General features: G+C 48.3%; 1 protein-coding gene across 1 annotated transcript; it reads right to left on the reverse strand.

Moving 5' to 3' along the window:
- Positions 1-5,985: 5,985 nt before the first annotated feature.
- LOC136639041 (cholinesterase-like) lies at positions 5,986-11,559 on the reverse strand. The gene is made up of 3 exons (XM_066613068.1): positions 10,085-11,559; positions 8,558-8,718; positions 5,986-6,044 (listed from the first exon to the last, which is right to left on the reverse strand). Exons 1-3 carry the CDS (start codon positions 11,557-11,559, stop codon positions 5,986-5,988), a joined length of 1,695 nt encoding a protein of 564 aa, XP_066469165.1.
- Positions 11,560-13,014: the final 1,455 nt, after the last annotated feature.

The following is a 13,014-nucleotide window of genomic DNA, read 5'->3' on the forward strand; positions in this document are numbered from 1 at the left end:
TGCCACAATAGTGCCATAAAGCACTTTGCCACAGCACAGGGAGCCAGCACAGTGGCAGAGCAACAGTTTAGGTTTAATCTTGTTTCTGAAATCCAACATAATGTATAGGTTGAGTCAAATTATAAGGAAGGCTTGGCTTGGTTGTGAACCACACTGATTATACTTGGATTATACATTAGGTCTGTGGTTTTCAAACTCTCCAGGAGTTTGAAATCTGCAGTAAGTCTTTGTGGGGGGAGGCAGCAGGGGCAGGGGGAAGGCAGCAATGCGATCCCCAGGATTGCATCACTCCGGGGGCTGCAGGGACTGGGGTGCACCCTCCAGTCCCTGCAGCAGCCGTCCCTGTGTGCAGGGAGCCCTGCATGAGTGCTTGCAGGGCACCCCATGTCAGGGAAAGGGAGAATGGAGCCATCTGCTCTGCCTCCACAAAAGCACCCAAGTGCACCCAAGCCCCTGCAGCCCCCCTGAGCAGCACAATACTGCAGATCGCGCCACTGCCTTCCCCGTCCCCGGCTGCCCCCGCCCCTTAAGGGGGCAGAGGCCAGGACCCACAGGCTGGGCCGTCGCCCCAGTTTGAATACCACTGCATTCAGCTTTCTGGCTTTTTTTATGACACAGCCTCTGTTACCAGCAACATCTCATGCACACCGAAACTGGGCCAGTGAACTTTTTCTTGGTATTATTATGTAGGATCAAAGAAACCACTGACCCCAAACTGAGTTCAAGGCTTTTACTGCGAGGAATGGAACCTGAACCACACCAAACCAAATAACCTTGTTCCAAATCTTCCCTAATTGAGTGAGGACCTGAGGCAGGCACTAGGCAGGCAGGAAGCAGCAGGACTTGAGGCAAAGGGGCTGGGTGGTTTCTCCCTGGCTCTCTCTCAGGTTCTCCCAGGGGCTCCTTGCTGCAGCTCTCTCTCTTCAGCCAGCAGGTTTCAAGCTCTGCTCTGCAGCTTTCTCCCAGCTCAGCAGCTCTTCCCTGGAGGTCTCCCTGCAGCTTTCTGTTCCAGCTCCTTCTCTGCTGAGCTTCCCTGGTGGTCTAATTCAGCTCTCTGCTTGTGCAGCCCCTTTTATAGGCCTCTGCACACAGCAGCCTCTACCTTCCCTCTACTGGTACTGCAGCCTCCTCTCCTGCAGCAGTTTTCCCTCAGGTCCTCCACAATGGTTGTCTGCAGGAACCACACGAACACCCATCTGACTTTTTATCCAGGCTGCTTACATCATTTGAGAGACACACAAGTATTAAGCCTCACTTGGCAGAGAATCACAAGCTTGTTAACCAACTTTATGCAGCCCAGTCAGCACCAGATATAAAGACAAGGATACAAAACATAGAGGGCTTTGAAAGCAAGAGCTTAAGTGAACTATTGACAATTGCCACTCGTGTCTTTGTTAATAGGAGATCTCAAGAACCGCCACCCAGAGACAAGAGAACCAACTGGCGAGGCAGAGACAGACCTTGGAACATGGCTTATGAGGGCAGGGAAGTTGAGACTCCCTGGAGGAGGGTCGAGACTCCTTTCCAGGAACCCCGAAGAAGACTGGACCGTGATGAGTGTTCTCTGTGTCATCAAAAAGGACATTGGAAGCAAGAATGCTCTGAGAGACAGCGGCTGGAATGCATCCGAGAGGCAGAAGGTGAATGACGGTGCCGAAGGGGGTCTACACCAGCTGTTACTCATTGTTCCTCGTCAGACCCCCAGGAGAAGGTAAAAAGAACAAATTTTGAGACAATTTTAACCTTAATAGACTGCCTTCCTTCAGAACACAAGGGTGAAGACATGCATTGTCTGTCAGAGGCTACACCTTCAACTCCAAAAGATCAACCACTGGAAGTTACCTTACCTGAGTCAGCCAGCAGTCAGCCTGAAAATCTCCAGGAAAATGAGCCCACTCTTGACAAGTTCACAGAACCAAAGCTGATTTTGCAGGAGCAAGTGAATGTGCTACAGCAGGAACGAGAAGAACTTTGCAATCAGTGCCCAGCTCTGGAGAGGGATAATGAGAAGCTGCGCAGCCTCAACCAAAAGCAGCGAAAGCAGCTACTGATGCAGGAAAGGATTATACAGTGCCACACCAGAGAGGCTGTGGATATGCAGGAAACTCTAAAAAAGGACATTCAGGAGAATAAGGCAACCATTACTCAAGTTCTGAAGAAAACTCAGCCTGAAGAAAACACAGGTCATGGTTCAGGATGTGGACTCACCTCCCTGCATTACAATCTCTGAGCATGAACTGGAGGTTGTCCATGACTTTGTGTACCTTGGCTCAACGATCTCCGACACTCTTTCTCTCGATACCGAGCTACCACGTTTTCCAGACTCACAAAGAGAGTCTGGTCCAACAAGAAGCTGACGGAACATACCAAGATCCAGGTCTACAGAGCTTGCGTCCTGAGTACACTTCTGTACTGCAGCGAGTCATGGACTCTTCGCTCACAACAGGAGAGGAAACTGAACGCTTTCCACATGCGCTGCCTCCAACGCATCCTCGGCATCACCTGGCAGGACAAAGTTCCAAACAACACAGTCCTGGAACGTGCTGGAATCCCTAGCATGTATTCACTGCTGAAACAGAGACGCCTGCGTTGGCTTGGTCATGTCGTGAGAATGGATGATGGCCGGATCCCAAAGGATCTCCTCTATGGAGAACTCGTGCAAGGAAAGCGCCCTACAGGTAGACCACAGCTGCGATACAAGGACATCTGCAAGAGGGATCTGAAGGCCTTAGGGATGGACCTCAACAAGTGGGAAACCCTGGCCTCTGAGCGGCCCGCTTGGAGGCAGGCTGTGCAGCATGGCCTTTCCCAGTTTGAAGAGACACTTTGCCAACAGTCTGAGGCAAAGAGGCAAAGAAGGAAGGCCCATAGCCAGGGAGACAGACCAGGGACAGACTGCACTTGCTCCCGGTGTGGAAGGGATTGTCACTCCCGGATTGGCCTTTTCAGCCACACTAGACGCTGTGCCAGAACCACCTTTCAGAGCGCGATACCATAGTCTTTCGAGACTGAAGGTTGCCAATACATACTCAAGTTCTAATACAAAATAGAGAGCTTATGAAACAGCTAACTCAAATGCAAAATGAGGTTGTCAAACTAAAAGGAACATGGAAATAGTAAGTGCCTTGCAGAGTGAAAAGCAGGAGAAAAGCAAGCTGGTTGAACAAGTTGCACAGTTGCAAGAGAACCTGTCTGAACTTAGGGAAAGAGAGGATATCCACCTTAAGTGCACTCAAGCAGGCCAGCAGCTGACCTACAAGGAAAAAGAACTGAGTGAACTGGAACGGCTCGTGGGCTACTTCACACATTGGAAAACCCAGACCAAGGAGACTGTAGAAATGTACTTTAGAGACCTGCAGCAGACCAGAGGATGCTTAAAAGCTGTTGTTAAAGTAACCCAAGGACTACAAGCTCATATGGAACCATCTACAAAGATACTTACCAGAGCAGAGGGAGATGGGATGAAAAATAAAGACCAAGTAGTGACTTTGGAAGCCAAACCTTTACCACCTCATCTGTCAACCCAGGAAGCTGAATTGACTGCTTTGACTCGTGCCTTGGAAGAAGAAAACTCATCACAGGAAAGAGACTTGGAAAGAGCTTCAGACAGCTGGGAAGCTGAACTTCTGGATGGACTGAAATTCTTATTTAAAAGAAAGCCCACTGAGGTTGAGAAGGAAATTTCAGGTGAAAGACCTGAAAGGAAACCGGGCTAAGGAGAACAATGCATTGCTCTGTTGTTTGGTTTATGGTTATGCTCGTTAACATTGATGGTTATAGTTTGAATTGTTTTAAAAGAAAAGATAAAGGGGAAGGAATCTTCCTCTTATTGGGTCTGCAAACAGTATGAACACAATTCTTCTAGGTGAAGAATGATGTTCAAGAGGGGGGAATGTTATGTGTAAAACTTGGGCTCAGTCTGAGGAGGACCTGAGGGAAAACTGCTGCAGGAGAGGAGGCTGCAGTACCAGTGGAGGGAAGGTAGAGGCTGCTGTGTGCAGAGGCCTATAAAAGGGGCTGCACAAGCGAGAGCTGGTTAGACCACCAGGGAAAAGCTGCTGTGAGGAGCCTTGTAGAGCAAGCTCTGTGGAGGAAGAAAGATCACCAGGCGAGCTGGGAGAGAAGGAGCTGCAAGAGCAGAGCAGAAACCTGAGAGCTAAGGAGAGAGAGCTACAGCAAGGAGCCCCTGGGAGAGAGCCAGGGAGGAACCACCCAGCCCCTTTGCCTCAAGTCCTGCTGCTTCCTGCCTGCCTCAGGTCCTCACTCAATTAGGGAAGATTTGGAACAAGGTTATCTGGTTTGGTGTGGTTCAGGTTCCATTCCTCGCAATAAAAGCCTTAAAACTTATGTTGGTTTCAGTGGTCTTTTTGGATCCTGCATAACAGTATGAAGGTAACAGTAGGACAAATATTCACCTTCTAAATGTCTGTCTGATGTCATGCTGTTAAACAAAAAATAATTGTAAAATAAACATTAAAATGTTGGGAATCCTATATACTGAATCCTGTTTTTTTTTGTAATTGATGTACATTCTGTAGCTTTGGACTCCACAGCAACTAAAATGTTCCTTGCAGAGACCATCATGGAGTTAACGTGATATTTGCCAATACCTAATTCAAATTCCTGTTTGAGATGTCATGTTTCATACCAATTTAGTGACACAAGGGACTTACAGAAGAAATGTTTATTGGATTTTATCTCACACTCCCCCTGCGGATGCAGCCATGCCACTGGAGCACATGCTGCATTCTATGGGAGGGGGGCAGTCCTGGATGTTTCCTCTTTTTCCTTTGGCTAGGGGCAAGCCCCTGCTGCCCAACTGGTTTATTTGCAAGTATGCTAGCAATTGCTGGGCCATGTCCAAATGAACCTGGGAAGCGGTTGTGGACTTCCCATTATGTTATATGGTGCAAATGCCCCAGGCACGAGGGTGTAGGGCCCTGCAAAAGCCTCTCTGAGGCTCCCAACGGGGGTTGGAAACTGTGCTTCCAGTTTTCCGGAACCATAGTTTATAGTGTCAGGGAACCTCAGAGAGACTTCCCCGACACAGTCTTGGGTAGCACAAGGCTCCATGAGCCTCAGATGAGTGGGGGGGAGGTTTGCATGCAGGGGGTGGGGGTGGTGACAGCCCACGGGGATGCCATTGTGAACCTTTGCCCCAGGGTGTGGGGCTGGGGAGGTCCACCACTGCTGGGAAGGCAGATTGAGGCCGGGAAGGGCATAGTATATTGGTGGTGCTGCCGCCGCCGATCTCAGCCTCAACATACACCCCTCCCTGTCACAGTCTCTGCCCCATTTCTCTCTCTCCCTTTCCTGTTCCACCCACCCTGCCTATTCCCTATGCTGCCTTACCAGCACTAGGGCTTTTCCTGGGACCCCTGGCCCTCACTGCAGCCACATGCTGCTTTTGGTGGTGGCCCAGCTACGTGAAATGGCTTGTTGCCTTTTGCAACCTCCATACAGTACACTGCACTGCTTGGAACACAAGTTCTGGCAGTGCAGCGTGCCCATAGGATTGAGCCGTCAGTGATCTATAGTTGCCAGGGCACTTTTAAAAACCTACTCAAGAAGTAGGAGAGTTAATTTGCTGGAGGTTCAACTGCAAGTAGCAAGTATCAAGAAGTCCACAGACACTTAACTATGCATTTTAATTAAATTCTCCGGAATGGGTCAGTTCACAGCTAGTGATGCCTATACAGGCAATACAGCCATATGTCTCAGCATGGAAGAGTCTCCCAAATATCTTGGTGTATTTCCAGGCCTCTCAGACATATCCGGACATATTCTTGAAGGTATGGAGCCCACCAGCACCTGGTAGCATGAAAGGAACATGGTCAGGTTGCAACATTTGTCCAGAAACCACATTTGCAGTCCAAATGAGAAAAAGGCTGTTGAAATGGCTTGCAAGTAGCCCTCTGAGTTTGAAGGCACCACAGCTCTGACAATCCCTCTCTGAAGCCCTGCTCACCTCCACTGGAATTCCTTTTATTGGGTTCCCGAGTCTTCCTCCTTGTCTGGTAAAACAGACTCTTCTTTAGATTTCTCTGCAGGAAAACAGAAGGGGTGGGGCAAAGGTAACTCTTACTGATTATATTTAGATAACTAGAAACAAATTTGAATCCTATTGAACAGACGCTCTGATAGATTCTAGATTTGCATGAACACATAACAGATTTATACTGATTTAATTGTCAGGGTTATCCCAGAGCAGTGGTTCCCAAACTGATGGGTCGTGACCCACCAGCCTGGGAAGCACTGGCCTATACCCCTTTTAAAGGAGGGAATGCAGGGACACCATCCTCAAGATGTGCCACTGCTGGGACAGAAGGGGGAGGGTTTTCCTTAATGCAGGGAGCCCTGCGGAGCCCTCCGAAGGGCTCTTCAAGCCTCTTATTCAATAAAAATCACAATCAGAAACCAATTCTGGTTTTGCAATCGAAAACCGGAAGTGGTTTTCAATCATTATTTTTATTGAATCGGAAGCTTGGGGAGCCCTTTGGAGGGCTCCGCGGGGCTCCTCGCATCCCCCAGAGCCCAGTACTACCTGCTGGGCACAACTCTGTGCTGAAGATATGTCCAGAGCTGGCCCATCTAGGAGGCCAACTGAAGCAGTAGCTTCAGGCAGCAGATTGGTGGGAGAGCACCCATCTCTGTCCACCTACAGTCACCACTGCTCCTCCTTCTTCCAGCCTCTGAATTGGAAAAGGAAGAAGAGGATAGAGGCAAACAGAAAATGTGTAGGGGAGGAAAGTGCTGAGCTAAAACATTTGCACATGGGAAGGACAGAGACTGGCGCAGTGTTTGGAAGCCTGCCTCAGGCATCAGGAGGTCTTGGGCTGACCCTACATATGTCCTTAGTTATCCAAGGCCAGATGGCCAAATGAATTAGTAGCCCACAAATTATTATGTTTCTGGTGCTCAAAGGATTGTCAGATGCTCCCTCTTTTAAGGCTGCATCTTCTCTTTCAGAATATGATGAACTGTAAAGAACATAACCATCCAAAGCAGCTTCGTGATCCAGAGAACATGTTATATTTCCATGATGTCTTCTGCCTTTGCTGCTCCCACTGCATAGGAAGCCTATGTCTGAAGTCACCATACAATGCTGGCCTTGGGATTAGTACTGCTTGGGCACATGCTTGCTGCCTTCTCAATCTGTATGTTTGTAACCAACGAGTCCCACTGTTCAGGGGAGGTAGAGATCACAAAGTGGAATGAAAGGATTTAGAGGGCATTCACAGGGCCGGTGCCATTACTAGGCCAACTAGGCAGCCGCCTAGGGTACAGACCGCAGAAGGGTGCAGTACTGACCTTTGTCTTCTGATTTGGAGGAGAGGAGTGCAAGTAGTTAACCCTTGCCTAGTGCACAAAATAGCCTGGCACCATCCCTGGGTGTTCAACATATATGCCCCTGTAAGGTACCAGTAAGGGGGAGAAGCTTGAGGTTGCACTGATAGGCCCCACCCCTGACCTCCATGTGTTCATTTGAAGGCCTGAAAAGACAATCATTGTATAGACACCTTAAGGATCTTTTCACACAATTGAGGACTTGCAGTGTTCCTGATAGCAAGCAACGTGTTAGGTTCTCCTCAGTTCCTCAAATGAACGTTCCCTATGTCCTGACTCCTGGCAGGAAGCCAGGAGAGGCAAAGAGGCTGTGGGGGTGTGAGGGTCAAGCAAGGCAAAACCCTAGGGAGCACAAAGTCAGCAACTTGCTCTGACCAGGAGTAAGTAAGTTGGCAACCTTCAGTCTCGGAAGACTCTGGTATCGCGCTCTGGATGGTGGTTCTGGCACAGCATCTAGTGTGGCTGAAAAGGCCGATTCGGGAGTGACAATCCCTTCCACACTGGGAGCAAGTGTAGTGTGTCCCTGGTCTGTCTCCCTGGCTGTGGGCCTTCCTTCTTTGTCTCTTTGCCTCAGCCTGTTGGCCAAGTGTCTCTTCAGACTGGGAAAGGCCATGCTGCACAGCCTGCCTCCAAGCGGGCCGCTCAGAGGCCAGGGTTTCCCACCTGACCAGGAGGGAAGCTGTAAATCCTCCTTGCCTGGGACCACCCTCCCTGACTGGAAAGTGGAGAGTTATGAGAGCTAGTTACACGTTCTGTTGTACGTGATCAGCACTTGCATAGACTGTGTGAATGGCTGAACATATGTTTGTTTCAAAAGTGAACCTGGGGACTGGGACCTCTTAAACATAGGGCAGGACTTGTACCTGCTCCTGTATGTCTGTTGTTGAGCATAATGTGTGAAGGACTATATGCACATACAGGTTGTGTACAATGTTCTGTTTGAATTGCTCTTTCAAGAGGCTGCCCACTGGACTGATGTCTCGCACTCTTCCTCTCCTTCAGGTGCTGCTGGCCTGTTGTTGTGTGCAGACACTGGGGAGAGCAAGGTTTCCAGAATGGGAATGGGTCGGTTCCACAGGGGCTCAGGCTTGGAGGGTCCTGAAGCTGAGGGCTCCTATTCTGGGTTCCCTTCAGCCCCTGTCTGGGCCCTGCGTGCACACAGACACAGACACAGACACACACACACCATGACCCTAAAAGATGCACTTACTTAGCTTTGCAGCTTCTTGTGCTGCCAAAAAACCACAGTGTCGGGCAGGTGATATCGACATGACTTGGGGTGGTTCAGTGCTAAGGTGAAAGAAGTTCTGTTGCACGGCATTGAAAAGTGGCCACTTGACATCATTGGCATCAGCTGACCATGTGGGATTCCTGCAGAGGACATTTTAAAAAGTCACCAAATAGCAGGGACTAGGGAGGTGCAGTAACAGTGAAAGAAAATGAGGCTGCAATCTTTCGGCCCTGAACACCCTCAGAACACCCTCTCTCAGAACACCCTCCAGACATGACTGGAGCTCTACTCTGGTTGTGTTTGGTGAGTTTACGTGCCAGGATCCGCAGATTTGATTATCCACAGGTTTCGGCATTTGTGGGAGTTCTGAGAACGGAAGCCCCGCAGATGCTGAGGCACAACTATATAAGTACTGAAGTACCATACTATAAGGCAGGGGTGCCCAAACCCCGGCCCTGGGGCCACTTGCAGCCCTCAAAGCTTCTCAATGTGGCCCTCAGGGAGCCCCCAGTCTTCAATGAGACTCTGGCCCTCCAGAGATTTGCTGGAGCCCACACTGGCCTGATGCAACTGCTCTCAGCGTGAGGGTGACTATTTGACCTCTTGCATGAGCTGTAGGATGAGGGCTCCCTCCACTACTTGCTGTTTCACATCTGTGATGCAGTAGCGGCAGCAAAGGAAAAGCCAGCCTTGCTTTGTGCAAGGCCTTTTATAGGCCTTGAGCTATTGCAAGACCTTCATTCATTCATATAAGTTCATCTTTAATATATTTGTTTATGTAAACTTATGTAAATTTATTCAAATTTTAAATGTAAATTAATTCTTCCCCCCCCCGGCCCCCGACACAATGTCGTAGAGATGATGTGGCCCTCCTGCCAAAAACTTTGTAAATATAAGGTATCATATAGATCATGCAGAGATTTTTCTTTCCTCAAAATTAATAATGATGGCAACTTGGGAGCAGACCTTCCCTGTAGCGGCATCACAACTATCCAATTCCCTACCAGGGGAACTGACAACCACCTCCTCTCTCATGGCAAGGACTCAAAACTTTTCTTTTTCATCTTGCCTTTGGGTGATGTGTCATTGTCTGCCTCCTGTGCCTCTGTAGCAATGCTTTGGCTATTAGCCCCCCAGTTTGGTTTTATTGCCCTTATGTTTTTATTCAAAATTGTTTTATATATTGTATACTTTATTCTGAAATTGTAAGCCATCTTGGCAAGTGCATAGGAAAGGCGAGGTATGAATCTTTTAACGTGATTATCCAGTATCAGTAAGCAGAATTTGGGCCATCTCATGAAAGCCACATATTACCCTTACACAAAAGAGCTACAGCCTCATCACTGGTGCCTTTGCTAATAGTTCTGAGTGTTACTCGATTCCTGTGTTGCTTTTCTTAATAATGGTGAAGGAAATAGGGAGCGTTTTTTCCCCCACATATGCTTAATTAATGGGTGTGCCTTTTATATGATGCAGCGGGGAAAGAGAGTAAAGTGAATGCCTTACCCGCTTCTGGCAAACTCTGCCCAGTACCGCATCATCCTGCGGCTCAGTGCGGCCTCAGCCTGTGTGTATGTCTTGTTGGCACCCAGCATTGACTTGGTCCCGAACAAGTAAGGCAGCTCAGCACCATGGGGTGCCCCAATCCACTCAGGCCAAGTGGAGCCAGAGCTGTGATGAGTGAAGGAGTAAACATAGACAGGATTCCCAGCTTCGGCCATCTTTGCTGCAAGTTTGGTGACTGGACAGACAAAGAAGTAATCGCCACAGGATTGCAACATGGCCCAGCGGTACCGGGCTGGGCCTTGGACCTCTTCACTGTACTTTCGTGCCACAGCCTGAACAATGTCCTCTGTGGCCCCTCGCACGGCCATCCTCACCCCCTCTAGGAGGTGCTCCCAGGTCAGTAGTCCATTAACAACATCAGGAAAACTATATATCACAAAGGTAGACGCTTCATCAGAAGTGACCCCGGTAAGGACTGGTTTAGCCCACATACGTCCAGCTTCCAGAAGTTTCCGTGGCTCATCAGGCAGGAATTCTCCATCTGTTGTGGGCACAAAGTGAAGATCCAGAAGCATTGGGCTTCTCAGCTTGGATAACTCATACTCAGCAAATGTTGCGATGTCCTTTCCCTGTAGGCAGCTCACCACAGCAGTGTCATTGTCTTTAGCACAGCCTAGCAGCTGGGCCAAAGCAAGTGCTCTACGCTTGGCCTCCTCAGGACTAATCCAAGCCCAGACAGCAGTGACACTTCCACTCTGCAATGCAGCTTGGGCAAAAAGGGGTTGGCTTGCTGGGGAGAAGAGATGAAGACCCACAGAGGCTGCCCCAGCGCTGTGCCCAAAAATGGTCACCTGAGCAGGGTTTCCTCCAAAAACAGCTGCATTCTCCTTTACCCACCTTAATGCCAGCTGTTGGTCCAACAGGCCCATGTTTCCTGGGACAGCTGGTGGCAATGCAAGGAAGCCTAAAATCCCCAGGCGGTAATTCACAGAGATCACAATGAGGTCCTCAGCAGCAGCTAAGGATGCCCCATTGTACAAGTCAAGAGATGCTGTGCCAGTAAAGAATCCCCCTCCATGTATCCAAACTAGGACAGGAGCTGGTGTGCGGGGCCGTGGATGGGGCACCCAGATGTTGAGGAAGAGGCAGTCTTCTGATACTGGTCTATTGGCAGTCCACACTTCACCATCAGGGAAGCCCTTAAGACTGATCTGGTTGCAGCAGTTGCCAAAATCATTGGCGTCCAAGATTTGACTCCATGGCTGATGTGGAATGGGCTTCTGGAAGCGCAGCTTCCCCAGGGGAGGTTCGGCATAAGGGATTCCCAGATAAGCAGTCACAGTTCTGGAGCCAACTGGGAGCCGCTTGCCCTTGACCAGGCCACTGCTGGTGACCACTACAGTGTCATCTTCAGAGGTAGAGACCGATGAAGAGAGGAGGAAGATGCACAAGACTGATGGGAAGAGGCAAAACATTGCAGCTGCTGGAAAGAAAAAGAAAACCTTCAGGTTACAAGGAACATAAGATGGGATATTTGTTCTTAAAGGGAAGCCTACTCTGATTGCTGCCTGTGACAGGGGAATGACATCAGGTCATGGACTCCAATCTGTGTTGTGTGGACATCCTAATCAGACCAAGCAAGCCCTGGTTTGTGGAGCCTACCTAAAGCTCTACAAAAGAATCCAGACAGAAGTTAGGAGAGACTGAGCTAAGAGCTCAAGCACACACAGGGTGCAGGAATGCCTCTCTGGAGATTTCACTTCTTGTTGCTGGTAAGGGGTGCTCTCAACCAGTATATTTGTAAATGCAGCAAACGTTACAATGAGATTGTAAACCTCTAGAGCTCTCTCTTCCGGAATTTAGCTAGTGAGATTGACACAGTCCAGAATTGGATACAAGTCAGACACGACTGTGCAGGGGAAACCTTTACCTTTACTTTATGTTCTCCAACTGTTAATACATACCCTTGTCTCACAGGTTAAACTACGCCCGGTGAGTCAGTGATGCATATTCTCTAACAGTTTTTATGTAACCTAATATCTCAAGCAGGGTCAGCCTTAGGAGCTGCAGGAACCAACTGGAAATATTTTTGCTGTCCCTCCCCCCCCCAAATAAAAAACATTTTATATTAAAATATGCATTTAAAACAGGGGTGTCAAACTCATTTCATACAGAGGACTGAATAGCATTCATGTTTTATGCTGTTTTATGCTCTTTTTTATTCTGACTTTTATCTGACTACTGTTTTTATGGTTTCTGTTAATGTGTTTTTAATATGTTTTTATCTGTTTGTTAAATTATGTTTTAATCTGTTTTTATATGTTGTAAGCCGCCCTGGGTCCCTTTAGGGAGAAGGGCAAGATAGAAATAAAGTTGTTTATTATTATTATTATTATTATTATTATTATTATTATTATTATTATTATTATTATTATTATTCATGATGCCTGCTGAGGGCTGGAGGTGATGTCACTACACAGGAAGTGATGTCATTAAACATGTCAAAACCAAAATAAGCACTCTATTCTCGTGTAGAAACTCATTAGCTGCTAATGACAGGAGAGAGAATTCAGAAATCTTGATCATATTTCAAGATATGGGAGAGCCCAATTATCATGCGGGCCACCCTTTCAGCAGTGACACCTCAGTTCTGCTCAGCAGCTGAGAGCCTGAGGGCCAGATAAAAAACTTCTGCGGGCCACATCCAGCCCCCAGGCCTTATGTTTGACACCCCTGGCTTAAAAAGTGTATGTGGGTTAAAAGTGAAAATGGCAAATCGCTGTTCTATCTTATCAGGGACCACTTTCTTTTGTCCCAATGATCCTGGGCCAAACATATATCTTGATACCAAAATAATTCTGAACTCCTCATTAATCACTGAGTCCCATCCCAATGCTGCTGTTTTGCTTTCTTGAACATGGCAAACTTTT

The sequence above is a fragment of the Tiliqua scincoides genome, chromosome 2 (assembly GCF_035046505.1).
Source record: "Tiliqua scincoides isolate rTilSci1 chromosome 2, rTilSci1.hap2, whole genome shotgun sequence".
In the NCBI taxonomy this organism is placed as follows: Eukaryota; Metazoa; Chordata; class Lepidosauria; order Squamata; family Scincidae; genus Tiliqua; species Tiliqua scincoides.